The sequence below is a fragment of the Lagopus leucura genome, unplaced genomic scaffold, assembly GCF_019238085.1.
Source record: "Lagopus leucura isolate 7727_CA_CO unplaced genomic scaffold, USGS_WTPT01 Super-Scaffold_100012, whole genome shotgun sequence".
Classification (NCBI taxonomy): domain Eukaryota; kingdom Metazoa; phylum Chordata; class Aves; order Galliformes; family Phasianidae; genus Lagopus; species Lagopus leucura.
The window spans coordinates 4,609,772-4,633,123 of NW_024962267.1; the positions used below are offsets into that span (position 1 = coordinate 4,609,772).

At 39.6% G+C, this 23,352-nt stretch overlaps 1 protein-coding gene across 3 annotated transcripts in view; it reads left to right on the forward strand.

The window, feature by feature from the left end:
* The window catches only part of MAP3K20 (mitogen-activated protein kinase kinase kinase 20), an 86,218-nt gene that overhangs the window by 45,615 nt on the left and 17,251 nt on the right, over positions 1-23,352 (forward strand). For 2 of the 3 annotated variants that reach the window (XM_042875001.1, XM_042875000.1), the window contains exons 10-15: positions 3,960-4,066; positions 9,387-9,522; positions 20,606-20,650; positions 21,598-21,628; positions 21,749-21,888; positions 23,036-23,098. In XM_042875001.1, coding sequence (XP_042730935.1) covers positions 3,960-4,066; positions 9,387-9,522; positions 20,606-20,650; positions 21,598-21,628; positions 21,749-21,888; positions 23,036-23,098 — 522 coding nt within the window. Of the gene's footprint in view, positions 1-3,959; positions 4,067-9,386; positions 9,523-13,782; positions 18,755-20,605; positions 20,651-21,597; positions 21,629-21,748; positions 21,889-23,035; positions 23,099-23,352 lie in introns of those variants that run through there. The other variant, XM_042875002.1, reaches the window with a different exon arrangement.

Here is a 23,352-nt window from a genome sequence, read left to right on the forward strand (position 1 = left end):
TTTTCCCTTTTCCCTTTTCCCTTTTCCCTTTTCCCTTTTCCCTTTTCTTTTCCCTTTTCTTTCTTTTCCCTTTTCTTTCTTTTCCCTTTTTTGTTGCTGTTAAATTTTATTTTTGAAGCAAGGAGTTGCTTCCTGCAGAATTGATCTGGAAGCTTGAGATCATCAGCAATGTGGTTTCTAAGTGAATGCCCATTTAAATGCTACTCCCTTAATGATAGTCCTCTTTCTTCTCTCCACAAGGCGAGGGGAGAAAAATGTTTTCAATCTTTGAATCTGTAATAGGGCTGTTTAAGTTCTAGGTCAGTAACTATTGAAGAGCCCTTCCCATTGGTAACTACATGTCTTATTAATAACTACTCCTCAATTAGCATCACTATTAAAGGCCACAGAAGAATTTTTGGATCATTTAGAGTGTGCATTGCTGCACATACTAGAGCACATACTTGCTCTTTAGATTGCTCCAGCCAGATGTATGAGAATCTGGAAGTCTGTTGCTGTATTTGCAGGAAAGGGAGGGATCTGCACATTGGAAAAGGGATGCCTGAGCATCAAACCCTGACCTGGGTTTGAACTGAATTTCTGGGATCGTTGTTCCCGGATACACGCATCAGAGATGTAAAGAGCAAATACAAGGTTGGGTGAAGTTTTCTGACAGTCTGCTCTTTACTGCTCTTTTTCATTCAGCTTCTTGTTTTTTAAACAGTTATAAATGCCTTGTTCACATGAGTGAAATGAAGTAATCTCTGGTCACATTTTGGGCATGTGACTGACAAACTCGATCACGTGTTGGGAACGGATCAGTACTTACAGCTATCAGAATGCCTTGATAAAAGACTGTGAGGCCTGCTTGAGCCAAAAGATGGAGCACATTCCTCTAAAATGCCGCACTGTGCAGCTTTCCCTTTGGCCAGGATTAGCTTAAGAAAATCAGCGGTAGATGTATGAACAAGTTACTGAAGGTCAAGTGAGAGTGTCAGCTGCTCAAAAGCAATTGCTCATATGCGTAATTTCAGCTCGCAGAAAGCCTGAGGCATTTTTGTGACTTAGCCCTGAGAAAAGAGGGATGTGCTTTTACTGTGGGGCTAAAGAGTACACTTAGGTGCTGCAAACAGCTGCAGTGTCAGACACTGCTCACACTGTAACCTCCTCGTGGGCATGAATATGGCTATTCACTTGCTTTGAATTTCTAAAAATTTGTTTGTTCTTGGAGAAAAATGACCATAGTGTGCTGCTCCAGGTGATGTATATTCAAAGTCTTCACGCAGTTTAAGCTGTGCAGGTGAAACAGTCCCTGGTGGGTTCAAAGTATTTTACTAAAATGCTAATTACTAATTACTTTAAATCAGTAATTATTTAATAATTTCTGTGGTAATGGAGTGTCTTAAATAACTACTACCAAATGTAAAATCCCTATGAAATAAGCAACCTTTGCTTGGGTACTAGAAAATTGTACAGATGTTGCTCATCACTAATGCTTTTATTTACTGGGGGCACCTGCTTTGGAAGCACAGGTGAGTGCATATTTGTAATTTCCTCTGTTCCCTCAGTTTATCCCCACTTTAACTTCAGAGATGATTACAAATTATTGTATGTTTTGATGGAACTCAGAAATTTGAGAACAGAGAAGCAGCAATAAAGGAAAGGCATATGGTTTAAATATCTTGGTTTTAGGCAGATGCGTCTAGTGAGAAATACCGAGTGGAAGGAAACAGTGAAAGCATTAGCCAGAACTATTTCTGGAGAAGTAGATATATTTTAAAGATTTTTTGCATGATACATACAGATATGAAGGGAAACAATTTTCAAAGGTGACTCATGCCTTGACATTTTGAGTCTGTTACAAGGAACCATTTATGATGCCTGGCTTCCTGGGAAGTACCAAGCAGCTGTCCACTGGAAATAAGACTTTTTTTTTTTTTTAAATAAAAATAAAGCTCCTCAGCTTGAATTCCCAGCTTCAGCAATCACCTCTTGCCAGTCTTATCCAGGTTATCAGTCTACACCTAGAGTGCACGTGTTAAATATAAAGTCTTCATTGCCTCTGGGGAAAGAAACTGACAAAAACAAATACCAATGTAGGTCTGTGTCTTGCTGTTTTCTGCACCTCCAGAAAAAGCTATTACCTGTATGTCTGGCATCTGTAAAGCTGGCAGAATAGCTGACAGCTGTTCACAGAAACTGCACAGCCAGAGAAGCTTTGTCAGTACTGTGACTGTACAGTTATTCTAGCTGCAGTCATGAAACAGAACAGCTTGTTTTCAGCCTGTAAAAATTTGCTGCATACCAGCTTGGTCTGCTCTGTGTAGGTCCAACAGAGTGTGTGTTGTTGCTACTCTCAATCAATCTATTGGTGCTTCAGCCTCCCTTGCTAAAAGCCCTGATCTCTTGCCATTGCTGTTCTTAACTCCAATTTTTCTAGGCAGGCCTGATGGCAGTGCTGATGATGTTCATTTGGTGTTCTTGGGTCCAGAAGCATCGTGCATGCAGGGGGGCTGCTGCTTTCCCCGCCCCTCTGTGAGCCCATCTCTGAGGGCAAGGGTCCCCACTGGGCTTCTACACTGGGAGCACATTAACAAGTGCACACTGTGCTGCTGAAAGGCTTGTTGCGTGGTGGGCTGGAGGCCAGACTGTACAGGCACAAGTGGTTGGGGCAGGTGCCACAAAGAAACCTGCATAGCTCACTCCACTGCCCATTTGCCCAAATTCATGGAAATGGACCAAAAAGCGACAGACAAAGCCTCCAGTCACTGCAGCATTACAATATAAGATAGCTTGTCTTTTTTTTTGTTATGCATTTGACACTTTTTCATGCTGTTTGACATTTAAAATAAAGAAATTGTCTTCTTTTATAATGTGGAAATCACTTGGATCTTCCTGAGACACCTCAGCATTGTTCCTAATTGTTTTTGTGCTCCCAAATTAAAATGCACGTTTTAATTGCGGCATCTGTAATTTTAGCAGGAATGGTATAATTAGAGGCGAGATACAGAGAGAATGTGCATCATTCCCTTATTATATATCTACATTTTGTTTCAACCTTTTGTCTCAACTTTGTCTGGAGTCTGTCAAACAGACTAACAGAGTCAGCGTTCTTTCAAGAAACACGTTTTACTCTGGCTTTTTCAGTTACTCTCCGACTTCATAGCTTCATTTCGGGACTATAGGGGAAGCATAAAACGCAGAGAAGCTGTGACTGCTCTCCGTAAGTGGCGAGTGTGCTTGTGCTGTCAGCACAGTGGCTGCTGGGCACAGAGCTGGGGACAGAAACTTGAACAAATGAGTCCAGGGCAGTACTGTTCCTGTGAGCCCTGCTGGCAAAGGGAAGGCAGCATCATTTAGCCCAGATCTCTGCAGCTGCCCAGGCTACCCATGAGCTAACCAAGTAGAGGGTTTTCTGGAAAGTGTCCTTTTCTGCAAGAACCAAGCTCTGCAGTCAGGCGACCATTTGTGATGGGCAGCTAATAGCATCTTCATGCATTAAAGAGTTTATGTTAGTTCCTGTAAAAACCATCCGTCTAATGACCAGTTGCTGATTGGTCCAGCCTTCTCTCTGAGGTGCTATTTTCCTTCTTAGCTTGAGGCAAACTTCATTTATAGAATAGAGAATCTTTATAGTTATTATTATTACTAATGTTGTTTAATGTTTTATTGCTATCCCAGGAATTAGTAAATGGTTATTTAAGTAGATACAGGAGAATAAGCAAAGGATGGAGTCTTACTGGCTTGTGTGACTCTTTCCAAATTTAACATTTCTTCAGTTGAACAAATAAAAAAAAAAAAAAGCATACAAAAAAAAAAATTAAAACTTTACACTCCTGATGTAGATGCTCTGTCTGAAAGTAGTATCCCAATTTCAGTTGCTTGTAGTCCATCACTTTCAGCTGAACGAATGACATTGCATAGTAATAGTCATATATGAATGCAAATGCTGATTCTTATTTTTTATTTTTTTTCCTCAGAAAAGGCCATCTTTCAAGCAGATAATTTCAATTCTGGAATCCATGTCAAACGACAGCAACCTTCCAGACCAGTGCAATTCATTCCTGCATAACAAGGCGGAGTGGAGGTAAGCTTCCTGCCTCCCAGAATGAAATGACACGGTTTTCCTTTTTAGTGGCAGAAGTCCATACTGTTTTCAGATGGACATCAGGCACTGATGAGGTATTGGCAGAAAAATTTCTATTTTTAGAACACGATTTACCTTGTTGTTTTTCAGGAATGCTCAGAATGTTGTGAAACTTGTATTAAGAGCCAATACACTTAGCTGTACACTATGTTTATTATTGCATTGGTTTTGGTATCACGTTATTTATGGTTTTGTGATTCACATCTTAAAACCAGCAACATGTTTTCAGTGAGGGCCAAACAACTCAGGTGTATGTACTGTTTGATGCAGGTTTAACAGGAAGCATATAGACAGTATGTGTTTATTTTAGAAAAAAAAAAGGACATAAAGGAATAATTTTTCAAGTTAAGCCTTTATTTGTCTTCACTTGTGTTTTGTCATAGTTGTAGCCCTGTATCCAGGCCAGCCCTGCTTTTGCAAAGTGCGTTTGCAGATATGGAATTTTATCTATTGCCGATCATAATTTCTAGTCAAGCGTGATTATAAATGCAGATGAGATTTGAGAAAATAGCAGTACAAGCCCCATTTTTACAGTAAAAGTGCCAGCCTGTTTTACCGGTGTGCCAAAACTTCAGAAAATGTCCCCAGAGCACATTTGTCAGTTGGAAAGCCTGCAGCCTCAGTACATCCTGTGTTTGGAAAAGCAAATTGAAAACAGATCTGCACAGGCAGAAGACTTTTACCAGCCGATTGCACTCGGTCTATATTAAGCAGCTTGGCCCCCCTCCAGCTGAGCAGGGAGCAGAGCTATTAAAGGTGCCCCACCTGCGCCGTGCTGCGGCAGGAGCCCGCAGAGCACGGGGACAGGAGCAGGGAAACGGGCCTTGCAGCAAAACCCGAATCCCGTATCCCCTTCGCGGACTTCCCAGTAAAACCGAGACTTGTGCTTTTAATTGGAAGAAGTGGAAAAAGTGACTGGGAGCCGGGACGCTTCCCCGGTCACATGGCAGCGGTATAAATAGCCGGGACGGCTCCTGCCCTGACTCAGCAGCGCGTTGCCGTGGCCCCCGCACCGCCAGCACCGGCGACGGCAGCGCGACACCTGCTGGCGGCCGCCCGCCCTGTGCCCGCTGCCGCCCCGGACCCGGCCCGCCGGCCCGGCCCGCCGCCTCGCGCTTGCGCTGGCCCCGGTGTGGTGCTGAATGGCTCCGCCCGTGCCACGGCTTTTGCGGAATGTCACTGTCTTCCCCTCAGTTCTGTATTTCAAGGCTTGCTGCCTAAACTACGGAAGCTCATGATCTCGCAGAAGCAGCCAGTAAAACGAAATTTGCCAGAATGGGTTTGTGGAAATGAAACCTCATTTTAATGATGAGCAAGTACTCAAAATCCTTTAGCAGAAACAAGTATTCATTTAGTTCTTACCAAGACAGCAGTAAAAGATGCTGTAGTTGTCAGTAAACTTTATGGAGTCGATTCATTTTTTGGAGTGTGATCAAATATTCAAGTTTTCACCAAAAAAGTTATTTTGATGCACCTAAGCTGCTGTATAAGGAATGGTTGACAAGGTCTAAAAGGAAAGCAATGTAGGAACAAAAATCTTTCTTCTGTGAAGTCATGCCAACATTTCTTAACCATGGAGAGTTGCGTTAATGGTAAAGTTGGCAAATTTTGTTTCTGGAAGAACAAATAACGTGGAGACAAGGAGATGTGAGAGAGAAAAGATGAATTTGGGATTGGGCATGACTTGCCTGAAAGCAAAGATGACTTCTGAATTAAGCTAAAATGAAAACACAACTGCAAGAAGTGCACAAATTGCATGGGGACTTGTTCAGACACTGGGATAAGAGTGGTTCTTTTGTACGTGAGTTCTAGTAATTGAGGTGGAAGTCATGTCTGCATGGAGACACACAGGAAGGTTAAAACAAATTAATAGGAAGTATGCAAAAACAAAAAACAAAAAACAAAAAACAAGTTAAAACAGATTAAAGGCTTGTGTGCATAAAGTGATTCCAAGGGGTAAACCAAAACAGACTAAGACCATTTCTGAGAAGAGCTGTGCAAAAATTTAATGTGCTTTATCTTCTGCATTGAAAAATCTTACCTTTTACTCGTGGCTTTATTTATTTATTTATTTACTATCCCATCATCATTTGCAAAGAAATAACAATGGGGAAAGAATTGGATATGTTACCAAGAAATAGGAATTTTTAATAAAGCCTGGCTGTCAGAGCACTGGAGAATGATGGAGGGAAAAGTGAAGGTTATGCTTAACCTGCAAATTAGTAATACAGATACTGCACTTTCATGATGATGCTGCACTTACTGAAGTGAATCAAAGCTGGGACAAGTTGGGTCGCGTTGTTTCCCAACTCCATAATGTGTTCTTTGACCAGCTGGCATGAGAGCAGAATGTGCTGAGTCCATACACAACTGTGCAGGTGAAAGGTCAAAATGTAATTTATCATTTCTTTAATGTGGTCTTACTGGCAAAATGTAATGGTATTCACGTTTGTATTAATAATGATTCAATCTCCCTGTTCTATAATGTCCTTATTTTATTTCCTTACTGTTTAATGCCTCACATTTTTATAAGGCAGCATTGACACACTGTCCTATGACTAAGTTGCACAGATCTGCCTTATGTTTACATTCATGCTCTTTCATATCTTTGGAGCTCTTTCCCAAGTCACTTTTATTATGGTAGAAAAAAATTGGTGTTGAAGTAATGGTGTTCCAATTCATTGAGAAATTGCATTTGTCTGCATTTAGCCACGTGTACTAACTGCGTTTCTTGAACTTGCATCCTTTCCCTACAAGCAACTGTTCAAATGATTAAAAGCAGTCTATTAGTGATACTTATATTAGTGTACCACTAACAATTCAAGACATACAAACAAATACCACTCATTGTTTTTAATCTGTGGCTGTTTATCATTTTAATCTCTAGTAACAGTATACACATTCTTCAGTGTCACAGAATGAGATTATTCTAGAAAGCAAGCAAGCTGAAACTGTAGAAGCAAACAAATATACGCTCCCTGCAATGCATAATGTTTCAAGCTGCTTCATTTATGAAGGAAGACTCATTAACTGGGCAATGTACGGTAGCTTTCTCTTTTAATTACACAGTTTTATTATACAGTGGAATTATTTTCTGGAATGCAACTGTTTTTGCAGACTGACCTTTTATTGTAAGAGAAGTTTCTAGTTAATGAAGAGAGATAATTGCAGCACAAAATAGACTTTTGACATATAGAAAGCTATTGTTACCAAGACATTGCTAGTGCAGAATGTTATCTAAAAGAGAGCCTTAATTTACGTATTTAAAAAATTACAGAGTTGCATGTATGTTGCAGTGATGTTGAGACCTAAGAAAAGTAGTGTGCAGCAATCCTGTAATTGCTCTGTAGTTGCTGTAGTAGATTGAGGCGTACATGTTGCGCTGACCAGGAAGGGTTTGTGACAAGGAAACGAATGCTGGCAAAAGAGTTGCTTTCTGACCTTCTGTGCAGTGCTTTTCAATTTAGAGAATCACAAGATTTAGTCAGGAATTCTGCCTAATGTATGTATCAGAAGATCTGTCTGGAGCATTGCTTTCAGTATTTTCCAGGCATTTTAAAACAAATGTTGAATTTGCTGTTTATTAGGATATACGATGACTTTCCATCCATCACAGAGATGAGCCCTGACCTTTATATGCCTAAAAAAGAGAGAGAATTTTTCTTGAAATCTGAAGCATAATAATTGTGAGGGACGTTTGTTCTGACCACTGCACTGAGCAGCTCACTCAGCATGGTTTAAGTGGGATAAATGCCCTTGCCCCAGGTGGCTGATTTTTGCAGTGGAATTAAGCGTGGTGGTAGAGTTTGCAGTAGTTTGCTACTTATTCACACTCCGTGTCTTTTCATTGGACTTCTGTGAGCACTGCTCTCTGTCAGAGATTTCTTAATATAGTAGAGCATGTACAGAATTTAGGATATTTAAATTCTCTCATTTACTTAAGTAGGCTCTTTTGGTATGTACTTTCCCACATTAAGAGCCTGAACTCCTTTAGTGTGACAGAGGAGAATAGCTAAATCAGTCTGTATTAAGACAGAGAAAAAAAGCACTTTATTTTTTACCAAACAGAAATGACAGCTACCGTTGTGGTAGACCTTCTATTTTCTCATTGTAAATATCAGAAGGAACAGATTTTCTGCAGTATGTTAACAGAAGAAAATATTGTGAAAGTTTGAGCGGAAGTGTTTGGCATTGCCAATTCTTCCTAGCTATCTTAAGAGCTCTCTTCAGGATCGGTCTCATTAGAAGCTTGCTCTCTTTTTTTATGAGCAAAACCAGAACACTGTGATGGACTGTTCTTACAATGTGAATGAGAAGTAACTGAAGTAACTGTTTGCTAAATAACTTCAATACAAATGAAGCATCTGATGGAATTTTTTTCCTTTGGTTATCTTACAAGCAAAAAAATGTAGCTGCGTTTACTGATGAAATTACTTTTCTCTGTGTTCTAATACACACCCATGCCTTTGCAGTGCTTGTTAAATTCTTTTCCAGAAGCAGACCAGTTCATAAACACACTTAAAAGATACTATTAGAAAGCATGTCAAAGGAAACCACTTGTTTAAGGGATGAAGTACATGCAATGCAACCCAACAGCGACCATATCTAAGTTCATTTGAATACAGCCTTTGCTTCCTGTCTTTCTTGTTTGTCTCACCTTTGCTTGTGTGGTAAAAAGCAGAAAAAAAATGTAAACCAAATCCTTTAATTAACTATTCCTAACTTGAGAAGCTGGTGACCATTTGGAGGGCTGGATCATATGCGTTATGTTCTTGCTCATGTTTACATGCTCTTATCTTGACCTAGAGAAACAGGAAGGTTAGCAGTGAAAATACTGGAATCTTGAATCAAGTAAAATTTATGGCCATTTTATAAAACTAAGCAAATGGGCTTCTCCAGACTAGTCACATTGTATTGCTAATGATTGTCCCATTATCTTTACTTAGTATAGTCCTTTATGGATAATATATTTCCTGGAAAAATGGCATTTTCGTTTTTAGAATTTTATTATAACATGGCATTCCTACTCTTTTTAAAATTCTGTTTTTCTTCAGTTGGAGGTGTTATGGTTATTCTGAAGTATAAACATTGCCAGTTGTTCTTAAAGCTCTGAAAGGCTTTGCATTTGGTAATTAAATGAACTGCTTGAGTTAGTATTGTACTTTTCAGCCTTTCACATTTAATTAACATTCAAGTGGGAATTATGAACAATTTATATCTGTCAAGAAAAGACAAGACGTAACAAATTGTCTCCGTGCAGATGTGAAATTGAGGCAACCTTAGAAAGACTAAAGAAACTGGAGCGTGATCTGAGCTTTAAAGAGCAGGAACTAAAGGAACGGGAGCGACGTCTGAAGATGTGGGAGCAGAAGTTAACTGAACAGTCCAATACTCCTGTAAGTAGACAATAATTCATCCTTTCATTTTACTTCAGAAAGCATTTCAAGCTTTGCCTATGCAAATCTAGGGATACAGCAAGGGACTAGTGCTCCAGTTTTCTTTGTGTTGTGTTGGGTCTATTTTGTAATATCACTGCAAATAACTACATTATTTAAAAAAAAAAAATTAATGTAATACATTGGATATCAGATATTGCTTATAGTTCATTTTGTGCCCTGGGCTTTTGAGTAGTTTCCCATTGATTTAATTTCAGTTCTCAGCATTAAAATTTGGTTGCATTCAGTAAAGTCATTTTCAACTAGAAAGTTGTTGACTTTAAATGGACACAGCATTTGGTCTTAAAAGTAAGATTGTTTGTTGCAGAAGAAAGCTTGAGATGCCTATGTATTTTTTTTTAAATATTCTTTTAATATGAGAAGAAGCAAATTTCCATGCCATGGAAGAAGGTCAAAATTAGAGCTGTTAATTTGGGACTTTGTGCATAGCTAGAGTTAATGTGCTCATCCTGGCTGGTGGGACCTCCACATTCTTAGTAATAAACTGAACCAAAAAAATCCTTTGTATCATCTTGAATTTCTTAATGAAGTCTGATATCCTCAGTGACTGATTGGCAGAAGGAAGACTACAGGGTTAGTGCCTGAATAAAAGCATACTATGACAGAATTGTTGCTAAGAAAAATACTGTTATTAACCCACTTGTTTTTGAAGTACTAGCCAAAAGAAGTATGAAATTGAGTTTGCAATAGCATCTTATATACTTATGCACAATTGTATCTCACTTATGTCACTGATTCTGATCAGAGCCATTTACATACAACTTGTGTTTAAGGCAGAGCTTATTCCTACTGTTTGAATGAAGTTGCATTCATGTTCCAGCTGTGACCATGTAAAGAAACAATGAAGAATGAATGTTTTCATATGTGCAGATAAACTGTGTGTTCTTAGATATCCCTGTGTCTGCTTTAATGCTTGCAAACTTCTAGTAACTGAGCTGTGGACTGTCGTCTGTCTTGCTCACAGCATGAGACACAGCTTTAATGAGCAAATTTTTTTGCAGGCAAGGCCGTAGGGTTTTTATGCTGTACCTGCTTATGACTTCTATTTTCTACTTGTATCTGGCATTGCTGAAAGTATGAAGCATTGTGCAATGGCCTGTTGTACAGAGCATGAACTATCTTTTCTGCATAATATTAACCCAACTCTTCTATTGCATTTAAATGCAATTTCTTCTAACAGAAAAATAGATATATTTCTTTTTCCATAGATCTCTAGTGAACTGTTGCATGGAACAGCTTTAAAAAAGAAAAAGGAAAAAAAAAAAATTACATATTGACAAAAATTGACTTGTTCTAGCAGGATCGGTTTCTTCATAGCGAATGTATTTGTAACCAGTGCCATGTAGAATTTCAACTCTTTCTTAAATTCATAGCTATATATCATTTGGAAAACATCCCCGGGCATTCTCTCTGCAAGTTGTAATCCTTGGAGTCAGGTGTCTCCCTTCGTCCCTCAGTTCAGGGTACGTCTGCTTAGCAATGCCAAACCATATGATTGCAGCAGAGAGGTGCACTGCTTGATTTTAAGCTACCTTGGCTGTCACAACAGTTGTGAAGACATGCAACCTGGAGCTAATAACACAGCTTAGAGTGCCCACTAGGCTTGTGCTTGGTTTTTAGCCAGCTCTAGGCCCTGTTCTGTCTCAGATGGTACTGTTGTCCCTGCTGTGCACTCTGCAGTCACTTCTTCATTTTGCTCTGCAGCAAAGACAGGAGGCCAGCAGGCACTTTTAAAGTGGTGTGCGGGAGGAGAAACTCAAACCAAGTGAAAGGGAAACAGGGAAGCTGACTCTGCCACAGAGTTGGTAGAAGCTTCATCCTGGAATCCCGCGTGGTAGGTAGCTCTGAGTAGCAGAAGACTGTGCCTATTCCAAAGAATAAAGCATGTCTTTGTACACGTCAGCATTGTAAATCAGCACGAGAGAAAGATAAGGCCAAACCTTACAAACACTTCTGTGACAGTAGTGTTTCTCCCTGCTCTCATTTTGACTGTTTCTGCTGTGACTCATGTAACAGACACCTCCAGGTCTTATCCCAGCAAATTTCCCTTGTGCAGAGTGTCTTGCACAAGGGAATACGGAGCCTTTTGCAGGAATAAAATATGTCCACAGCTCTCTTTTGAAAGACAACCTGGCTCAACAAGGGAGGTCCATGTAGCTAAACCGAATTTCGTATAGAGGAGGACAGCAAGCAAGACATGAAATCTGAAGATTCACCTGTGGTGTCATGCACCTGCAGGTCATCATTTAAGAACAGTGACTTGTATGGAGACAGAGGATCCCAGCGATCTATAAAAGGCCTTGATGATGGTCACCACATGTAATGTGACAAGAAATACGGGTCTTGTCACAAAGAACTCCTAAGCTTTCAAAATAACAAGATGTGGTAAAATGTGGAGGAAGTTAGGTTTTTATAACCCACAAAATGTACCATAGCTGTGGCCTACTAGCACCTTAACCTCTTGACAAACATTGCATAGTGACACAGAAATATGTTTCAGAGGAGAGTTCTTCTGCTTTGTTGATTATGAAGGAGTTCTTCCCATGTTTCAGGGGATGCATTTCCATGGTTCTTAAGCAATTAAAACGCTGATAGCGGATTAAAGAACTACCTGGCACTCAGTGTGCTGAGCATCTTGTTTCTGTGGTTATTTCTTGTTTTTCCTCTATATCAGTAGGAGTTATTTATTTTCTCCTTTTCTAGGAGCTATTGGTGTTCTTGATTTAAGTGGTGTTCTGGTGATCATCTTTTCCTGTACAGCCAGGTGTATGTAGGCTTAGCTGGGGATCATGTAGACAGCCGTAGGACACAAGAAGAGTGTTAAGAGCTCCCTTGTTAATTTTACTTTCATTTCTTAAACAACCACCACTGACTTTTGTCACCACAATGCAAATGGAAAGCCAATGTAAGTAGGAAAAACCTGAAAGAAACAAAAGACAGATATTCTCCTTTTTAAATCATAGACAGTTAGTTAATGAAAGTGGTTTTGAAAAGAAATGGGCACACTTTGAGCAGCCTGGCCATGAAGCCTCCTGTATGGCCATGGCACCAGCATAATCCTCTCATAACCTGCTGCGATCAACTGTTGTCAACACTTCAGTCAGTTTTCTGATTAGCTTAAAAGAAAGATGTAGAAAAAATGACTTTGGGGCAGGTCATTTTTGGGGCAACTTTGAAAAGAAAGACCATTTCAGTTGTTCACATGTAGCTCCTTTGCTCTTGCTTTAGTTGGTAGCTTAATTTAGGTCCATACACCTGAGGATTTGCTCCCTGTGAAAAATAGGAAGGTGTTTCACTGAAGTTACTTGCTGTGGCACTCTGAAGAGGCATTGTTATTTAGCTGGGAATGGTTTCAATTTGTAAAACTCTGTAATTGCAGACTGACAAAAGAAAACACAATTTTCTGTAGATGAAGATTTAATCAGTAGAGATTTAATATCATGTGCAACCAAATGAGAAATATCTAGAATTTTATACCACTGAAAAGATTAAAAAAAAAAAAAAAAAAAAAAAAAAAAAGCCAACCAAGCTGAAGAATCTGACCAAGCAGCCCCCTCATCCCATGCCTGCTTCTCTCTGGAACAGTTTCCAGAAGCAATGTGCTGTCAAGCTCAAGGTGGTTCCTGTCTCCTTTGAATTGGTGAGAGGCTTGTTTCTGACTGTGGCCATAGCAGGATGACCCTTTCTTCTTTTGAGTATATGCTCAAAAAGAGTCTTTGCACAGATAATACTGCTACTGTTATTTCTAATGTTTTTGAGGGCTGCTTCTTCTGCACCAAACTTCAGGAACTTGTTTGGGTTCTCTATTCTTAATATGATTGATTCTTCAATCCTGAAAGGTTCAGTTAAGCAACTAACTCAGACTTATGTTGTGACCCAGGAGTCAGTTGACCTGGTTAGAAAGCATCACAATCTGTTTTCTGCTGTACAAAATGAAGGATTGAAGAGCCTGAACCTCCTTTGATCATGAAAGCTCTGCTACCTGTGATTCTTGCCATGTAATTCTGTGATTTTGCGCTTCCTTTTGAGAACAGTGAGCACAGAATTAAGCAGTTGTAATGAATTCTTGAACTCCATGTTCAGATTCACTAATCATTATGCTTTCTGTTTATTGCCAACTAATCTGGTGGTGTCTTTTTCCTTGATTTTTAAATTGGTTCTAACTTTCACTTTTGCTCTGTCCTTTCCTTCTTCAAATAGTTTCTCTTACCTCTTGCTGCAAGAATGTCTGAGGAGTCTTACTTTGAATCTAAAACAGAGGAGTCAAAGAGTGCAGAGATGTCATGTCAGATCACAGCAACAAGTAACGGGGAGGTAGCTGGCATGAACCAAAGTCTGAAGGCCTTGATGATGACGGGCTTTGGGGATGTCTTCTCTCTGAACCAAGCAGGATCTGTCCTGCGTTCTGGAATGCAGATAAACATGCAAGCCAAAAAGAATTCTTCTAAAACCACCTCTATGAGAAAAGGAAAGAAAATCAACATGGCTTTGGGTTTCAGTGAATTCGACTGGTCAGATGACGATGATGATGATGATGATTTTGATGACACAGATGATAGCAGCGAATGAAATCAGTTACAGAATTAAATCTGAAATCGGTTTTAGCAAAGCAAAACAATAAAGTTTGAGAACAAGAATCCTGTCAGTTTGGTCTGTTCAAATCCTGTAAAAGAAAAAAAGTGAGACACTTTCCAGGCCGAGCATGTTTGTGTGTAGGAAGACATTGTTCTTGTTTAGACTGCGTTGACTTATTTCTGTTTTGATGAAATTTGGTACTAAACTTCCAAAGTAATTGAGATTACTATTAAGAAATATGATTATGTCTGTAATTCTTGATGCCTGATTACAGAAACTATGGCTTGATAAACTTAAGAACTGAAAACACTGGGGGAAACTTCAATGCCTTTAATGCAATTAATGTACTGCAAATTTTTCTGTTTTTTTTTTTTGTTGTTGTTGTTTGTCACTATCTTTACCCCTTTAATTGTCAATCATATGAATATACTTGTGCTTTCAGATTTGCTGTTCTCCGCAATCCAATCTTTCTCACTGTTGCAGTGAAGGGGTTTGCTGTGTTTCTATTTTAAAGCTTTTTCAAGGTGAGGTTGTGGGAAGTCACAAATACATTTCTAGGAAAAGAGAAGCTTAGCTGAGAGAAATAAAAGGGTAAGCTAAATATACAGTTTAAAAACCAAGTAGCAGCAGAATCCAGATAATCCCTATTAGTAGATGGTTTGTATAAATGCTTTTCCCCTTGCGTGTGTGTGCATGTGTATATAATTCACTCTAGCAAAGCGAATCGCAATCAGACTTCTGCATCCATTATCAGATACTGTGATCTGGAAGCTAATTTTCAGTTATGTTGATGTAAATCCAGGAAGCCTCATTAACTTTGATGTACTTACTCTGGTACCTGAGAGTAAAAATGGGTGTTAGCAAATTTTGATTCTGTTGCTTCTCTTAAGGCACGTGTGCTATCCTTACAAAAGGACAAGGAAAAGTCATGGTGACACTTCAGCTTGGACCCTACTTCCGTGGCTTATGTGAAATTCTCAGTGGTGGCAGCAATATGAGGAATATTTACAGTCCCTGAGTATGTGGGGTTTTTTTGCAGCTAAATCACCTCTAAAGCATTGCCACTACTGTTGTGACTTTCCATAAAACTCGGCATGTAACAATCTGCTGCAATAATTGCCTGCCAGGCACTTGTGTTGAGAGCAGTGAGTATTTTTCTCCTGATGACCCCTTTAGCAGTAATGCAGGAGGAGGGAGGGAAACCAGAACAAACACGAATGCAGGTTAGAAAGGAAGCTGATGTAAAATATTTGTCCAAGGAAGAAGGACAGCATTTTAAAAGAGAAATGTTACTGTCTTGTTCAGCTACAGTGGGAAATTCCATAAGGAATACAGTCAAAATTCCATTCTCTGTTACTGGAGGGGTTTCTTTTATGAAAACTTCTGGTTTTGAGCGGCTTCTTTAATTATAGGCTTGTCTGTTACACAGCTCTAACCTATGTATTATATGAGTATTTTTGTAGATTGCTTAGAGAAAAATGGATACATTAGATAACAGCAGGCCTGAAATCATTGCATGTTCAGACAACAAAAGAGAAAGTTCTTTGAAGGAGTTTTCCCAGAGTGATGAGTGGGGCACTTCTTTGCGATGTGAGACAGAATTGTTTTATTCTGAAATGCCAGCACTGGTCTGGTAGCCTGTGAGGCAGTGAGTGCTTCAGCCGGAGCTGGCGTGCTCCACTCAGTTTTCACCAGTCTTGGCCCTCCAGAATGCTTCCTTTCAAGTAGGATATCATTCCTCATTCCCCTTCTTCCTAACGGTTGCAGGTTCATTGGCTTGAAGTTAACCCTCAAGCATCAGGAGGCTTTTTCATGTCTGAATTGTAACATGCTCTCTAGACACAGGTAGGGATGGCATTTTAGGTCCATCAAAGCAATCTGACTTTAGAGAGAAGAGATGCTGAAAGAATAAACTGGAAATAAGAACAAATAGGCTATTTCCAGTGCAGATTTGCACTCTTTCTATAAGTTTATGTCTGCTAACACCCAGAGCAGTTATATTATTTTTTTTAACTTCCACATTGCACACAGGAAAATTTGACCTAATATGTACACTTAAGATGCGTGTTGTTGCGCGTAGATTATTGTACCACATATGCAGTGTTGTACAGCTTTAACTGAAAACAAAATTTCATTCAGTTTGATTAGCGTTCAGAAATTGCTTGTCCCAAGCACTGATGTTTTGCACTTTTTTTAGGATCTGACACTCTCAGAGCACTTTATACATATTTATATTTGTGTAAGTTTTAATTGAATTTTTTACATTCACTCCTTAGTGTTTACAGAATTAAAAATAGTCCTTGAGTAGTACACTGCAGGAATTCTTAGTTAAAAAATACCCAAATTTGGGTCTCTTTTCAAATTTTTATACTTACCACCCATGAGTGTGTCTTATTTCAGCAGAATATTATCAGAATTTGGTAACATGCCCCTAGGAGTTTTGGCTATTTATTTAGTTCCAGTTCTTTTATGGGGAAAAAACATAGAAAGAAAAAAAGATTTTATTCTTTACCTTGTACACACTTTGCTTCTCAAAGCAAGTTTAGCTGTATTAAGAAAAAATTTAGACTCTCTTAAAACAACTTGCTTCATGCTTAAAGTAGCAAAGATCTCTGAATTGTAAAGAAAGTTAAGATATGACAGATAATATATGATAGGCTCTGTTGGTGCAGTTCTATCATCACAGTATTATACTTAGGATATTGGCTATGCTTATAAGAAAGAAACGATACTGATTGAATTTTTACTTTCTGTGATGGCTTTCATAACAGATGTCTGCAGTTTACAAGCCAAAAATTGCATGTGAGAATCAGCTTGTTGTTTCTGCCTCTGACAATCTCCTAGCTAGATAAAGATTTTGGAAGCATCTCTGGTGGCAGGTGTGTTGTTTGGAGGAGATCATAATATTTTCATCTTCCAGACCTGATTTTGCTCTGCCATGCAGTCTGGCCTGTTTTCTGCCTGTGTCAGCAGCACAGAAGTCCACAGCCACTTGCTGTGCCAGCTTAGGAAAGCATTTATCAAACCCCAGAAGTATTTCTCTGGCTACTCTGGGCTGTGAGCAAAATCACCCAAAGCCTTCCCATGCTTTATGCACCTCTAAGCACGCTCATCTCCATCAATCCTTTTGGGGTCCCAGATTTCTCTGCCTTTCATAAAGTTCTGCAGGTATCTGCAGCAGAATAGTTTTGCTGTACTTGACAGAGGGGAAATGCAAGAACTGGGCCTCAGCTTCTCATTTTCACCAGGCTGTTGTTCTGCCAACATTTACTAGGGTGGCTCAAGAGAAGAATGGTGAGGATTGTCTGTTGGCTCGCTTAAAGATACAGAGTGAGCTGGGACCAAGACAGGATGTCCTAACTCCCAACTCTGTTTCTTTTCCTTCAGCGTTGGGAGAAAAAACGGGAGGAATTAATGGCGTAAAACTCTTAATCTGGTCTTTTTTTGTGACTTGATTTGACCAGTTTTGTGACCACTAATTCCTTGGATGTATGGGGGTGTAGGTGGTGCATCCCCAGCTGGCTGGAGGCCTGGCCTGGAGTTTGTCCCATCTAGCTATGGAGGCTTTGGGGAGGTGAAGTCTGGAGTAGCTCCTTGTCTCACAGTCTTGTTTGACTTGTCTTTATTGTTTGAGCAGTTCTGTTAGATGTTGATTCCCTCTCCTTCTAGATGTTGAAACAGTTATTAAGAATTAAATATTTGTTGAAATAACAAGTCATTTTGCTCTCAGCAGTAGTAGTAAATCTATAGTGTGCATACTGCTATTCAGTATGCAGCAGAGTCACCGTGTCTTTAATACTGTAGTTTCTTTTTCTGTAATCAGGCAGCTTTTACAGGTTTTCAATAGGACCTCTAACTTGACAGAGGTTTTGACTACAGTCCTATGTTCAGGTAAAAAGATAAGTTCATTTAGTAATTTTCACAGCCCTTAAAATGCACTAGTAGGAATCTGGAGGAGAATCCTTTCTCCTTTTCCCCAGACTTCGACTTGGTGTATACACTGTAAAATCTGCACAGAGATTTCTGATGTGTGAAGATTTAATTTTGAAAATGTAGAACCAACAACCTTCTTTAAACATTTTGTATTGTGTGCTAACTATCCATATGCCTTTGAAAGTCAGATATAGTCCACTGCATTTCTTGCTTTTGCACTACTGAAAAAGTTTTGTACTGAATTATAGAAATTGATGCCACTTACACTTCAGGTGTGAACGGATGAAATTTGGATAGAAGATATTTTCAAAATAATCATTCTCCCTTCTGAGAAAATGGTGAGCACAGTGCCTGTGCCAAAACTCTTGTGCTGTAAACTGAATATATAATTTGCGTGGAACATGCAATGTTACACTTCTGTGTGGTAAAACCTTGCAGCGTCAGTTACTCTCTTTATTGCACTTGACATATGATGTCTTGTTTTATTCACACTGTGGATTTGATTTTCCAGTGTAAAAACATAGCATACAACCAAAAAGAAACCATGCAATGTATTCAATTTCCTCAATTGGTGTCATGAACTTTCTATTGATGTGAACTTTTTCCTTTGCTTCTCTTTGTTCCAAACTCTATTTTGCAATAAACATTTTGACAGTAAATTTTATGCATCTGTGTCCCTGTGTAAAATGCTGATGTTTGAAGAGTTCCTTACTGTCTGGTGGTTCAAGTCATTTTTATGTTACTCACTGTGTAACATTTCTACTTTACTCTGCCCATCTTTTCTTTCCATTTTTTTTAAATTTTGAAAGAATATGGGATATACTCTGTCTTTGGTTATATTTGAATGTGGGAAAGCCTGAAAACATCTATTATGCAATCAAAAATGCAATACTGGACTTCTGCAGTGAGTGGTTTAATCATACCAATTATTCTAAAAGTTCCTCACACAGCACCAGCCCTTCTGACAATAAGTACCCACAAAAGGCACGACCCACTGCCTTCGCAAGGGTCTTTGTGGTGGTCATTTGTCCTTCCTTGGGCTCAGTTGTTGCCTCAGCGCTGCTGCCCAGGCAGAAGGTATCTTTTTGCACAAGATAAGACTGACTAGCAGTAGGTAGATTTAGAAGATTGTCTTTACAATGCCATGTTTTCAGTCAGAAAGTCGAGTCTTTTTTTTTAGCAAGCACATTTTCCCATCTGACATTTCACTATGATGCCTTTGGCACTGTCCGTTTTGGGGTTGCAGTGGGCAGGAGGATAGGTGTAAAGGCCCACCAGGTCCTTCTTGCAGAGGTCTTTCAGATCTTTCAGATCTCACGGATGATTTGTGCACAGCAGACTGTAATGGTGATGGTAGGAGGAAGAGGGTCTGAAGAGTCCTCAAGCTCAAAGCAGGGGGTGGATGTCAAAAGCCTCCAAAAGTTATGGAGGACGTGTCAAGGAACGTTGGGCAATCACAAATCCTCCAGTGGGAGCTTCACGTGAATGTTGTGATGGGCACAGCTGGAAGTTTTGGGTGAATTATACTAGAGCCTGGTCTTGGTGCTGGTGATCCGGGGATGTGCTCAGGTTGGGCCAGAAGGGACAGCTCTGCTGTGGGCTCAGCTGGGCACAGACAGGGTGAAGACCTGGCCTGTGCCTGGAGGCTGGGGTGCTCACAGGCCAGCAAAGCTCACTTACTGCAGGTAAGAAGGGCCTGGAGGCCAGTGGGTAACTGAGCTGTCACTCTCTTAGGTCACTGTTACATACATCAAGCTTACAAGCGCATCATGGCATTGAGCCTTCAGGAGATTCTGACTGTCCAAATGTGTACATACAAATTAATATTAATTCTTTTTCTGGATAAGAATGCAAATAAGGTGAAGCCTGGGTAGCATATGCTTGTGTGAGTAAAACAGCAATCAGTATTGCAGTGAGGTCTTCTACTGTGTCAGCTTTTACAAATCATCCCAGAATTTCACATCTATCCTTTGTGGTTTCAAGAGCTACGACAAAGCGTGCCACATGTCGGCTGCAATGCCAGAGGGGCTGGGAAGTGCTGTGCTCACAGAGCCTCAGGCAAGCAGTTATGGAGCGTTGGCAGAAACCAGAGGAGAATTGTCCCAACAGGAAGACTGGCCACAGCAGCCTGACTCCAAATCCTGTTTTCTCTGCTGTCTAGTGGCAGTTCTACTTCCTTCTGCAGAAAATGTTCCTCATCATTTTGGATGGTGTCATAATCACAGCATTGTTTTTCCTGCAGAAATGGTATCGAATCCGTAACAAAAGCAAAAGCCTTTTTGTAGTATCAAACAAGAAGGGAGATAGCTGGAGTAAGCCCGCAATCAGTTTGAATCCAAAGGGTTGTTCTGTTGGTCTGGGAAGTACGCTCTGGTGCCCCATATGGGAGTCGCGGGTTAAAGTCCTCCCCTTCACTGGAGGAAAAGAACCAAATAAAGCCAACGGAGTGAGTTTTGGGTGGAGGGGAGAGCAACAGTCAGATGTTTTTCTTTTTCAATTCGTATCTCTCACACAGTTGCTGCCCTCCTTTGATATTTGTGCATGGACTGAAGAAGATGTGGTGAGTATCTTGTGTTAACATGGCCAGTGCTGTGCTGCTGGAGCTCTCTGCCAATTGCGGTGGGTATGGAGGGAATATGACCTGGATCAGAATATCTAGGTGAGCTTTTACTGCTATTTGCTTAGTGGAACTTGTGTCCCAGAAAGGCTTTTAAAATGACCATACATAAGCTAAGAATTTATGTGACCCTGATTAAACAGATACATTCTTCAATGTCCGGAAAAATAATCTGTGCTGTGAGTTTTCAGCAGCCAGAACTGCATTCCTCAGCAATCATTTAGGAAATGTGGAAGTGCTACAAGAAGACCTGTCTAAGCAAGGCTTTTCCTGGAGAGTTTAAAATGGGTTTGAAGGTTTTATCTTGCTGTATGCTATTGGAATGGAAATTAACTGAAAGTTAAGGGTATATTAAGGGGTGTGGGCTATCTCGTAGTAAAAAAAAGGCATTGAGCCTTCTTTTTGCACTTTTATTCAATTAAAATGCTAAACCAGTAAACCAATTATTCATCTTTAGCATGTCACTGTGTCACAGTGGTTCTCATGTCCCATTTAGCACTCTTCTGTATGGTGCAGCATGGGATTGTTTAGCTAAGGCTTATTGAAGGATTCTGTGTAAAGACAGTGCAAAAGCCAGGATAGCTCTTGCTGCTTCTAAGGGCTTAACTAAAGCCCATTTATCGAGTGGCAGGTTGCTATGCTGTTTGCCTCAGTCATTTTGGTTGTTCTTCATAATGATAAGCTAAGGAATGGACCTGCAAAGTAGAAGGCAGTCTTAAAAAGATAAATAACATTGGAGGATCCTGAATCCTTTAATGAAAGCTTATAAATATTCTTAACATTAATTTTCTAAAAGAGTGATTTGTGAGCTCGAAGTAATATAAAATTTTGCTAACACGAACATCCAAGATTGATTCTTTTTTTTTTTTTTTTTTTTTTTTTTTTTTCAGTTTTTCTGGATGCAACAACTTACTAGAAAAGGTAAAAGCTGTTCATGTGTACCTTCATGTTCATATTAAGGAATACAAATACGTTTATCTGTCTTTTTCTTCCCTCATCGAAAAGCCTTATGGATTTCTGAATAACCTCTCTTACCTTAAGGCGATGCTTCTGGTGAAATGAGTGCATATGCTAGCTTGTTTAAAGAGCATCATATCACTGGAAAGCGATTGCTTCTTCTAGAAGAAGAAGATTTAAAGGACATGGGAATCATTTCCAGAGGACACATCATCCACCTAAAGGTATCTAATAGTATATGTTGAACATCGGAGTAGATTATAGTGTAGGTATTAAGAGAGATTTTACAGTTTTATAGTAGCATTAAGTATTTTTTACTTGTAAATTACAAAGCAAAATAGAGAGCTTGTTTGGTACAAAAAGATTCAGAGTTACAGGTTCATATGGCTCTGAAACCCAAAGAACCCTGAACGTTCTGTGAGGTGTGAAATGTGCCACGATCTTCATTCTCTTCCTCATCTATGAATTTTGTTGAGGGCGGGACTGACAGTGCTGCTGGAGATTTGTGTAATAGGGCAGAGCCATTTATCCAGCAAAAAGCTTTGGATATCTTCAGAGTGCTGTCCCGTAAGATTTTTCTTTAGCTAGGAGAGGATCAGGTATGGAGAAATTGTTTGAACTGAAATCTCTAAACTTCCCCACTTAGACTACTTTTAAGCTGATTGATGGCCAGGTTGCTTTGCTTGTAATGCTTTGTTTCCTGGTCTTTTGAATATATAATGTTTGTTATGAATTCAGACAATTATGGTCTGGAAAATGTGATCACAACAGCAATAATGGTATTAATAATGTATCCACAGGAGATAGTTATATTTTCCTGGCTATCAGCTTTGGAAAATGATCTCTCTAAAAGCAACATCTGGGATTCTGTTGGGTCTCAGTGACTTTATACCACAATTTACTAGTAAAGAGATACTTTTATCGTAATTGCTAGTCCTGCAAATTTAGCTTCATCTCTGTAAGTCACAGATTTATTCCTCTTTGCTCATCAGCCATTTTTCCATAGCACATACCATTGCTGATATCTTTAATTTACATTTCCTACAGGGAAAATTATTGAAACTTAATAAAGTCAATAATGCCCAAAATGAAAGACTGGCTTCCTGGGTTGATTGAGCATAAATAAAAACAACCCCCAAGCATTTATTTTTTTTCTGATTAAGCAGCTCAGATTCTGAATGTGAAATGTGGTTGATCTACTGAGACAGTTTCCAGAGCTGAGCTGTATTTTAAACTGCAGTCACATGCCCTGATGTAGCTGCAATGAAAAGCACAGCACGTGCTGAACTGCTGTGCTTTTCATGCTGGTATTTGTGATATTTGATGCTGAATAACGCTCATTGGATTTTGTTGTTTGTTTTTTTTTTATAGACTGCTATTGAGAAGTTAACCCATGACTACCTAAATCTGTTTCATTTTCCACCATTAATTAAGGCAAGTCTCATTGTTTATAGAAGAAGTGCTTCTCATGTTGGTATAAATACTTCACTGCTTTCACATCTCAACTTTCTGCCACTGGCAGGAGGGCGAGGCAGCTGCTTACACAGCAGCTCTGCCACTGCTTTTGACAAATGTGGAAGGTCACCAGCAGCAATGGGTTGCATGAGAACAAGTGGTATGACAGTAGATGTTGTTTTCAATGAGGATCTCAGATGTTGTCATGAAACCAGTGCTGGGTCCAGTCTTGT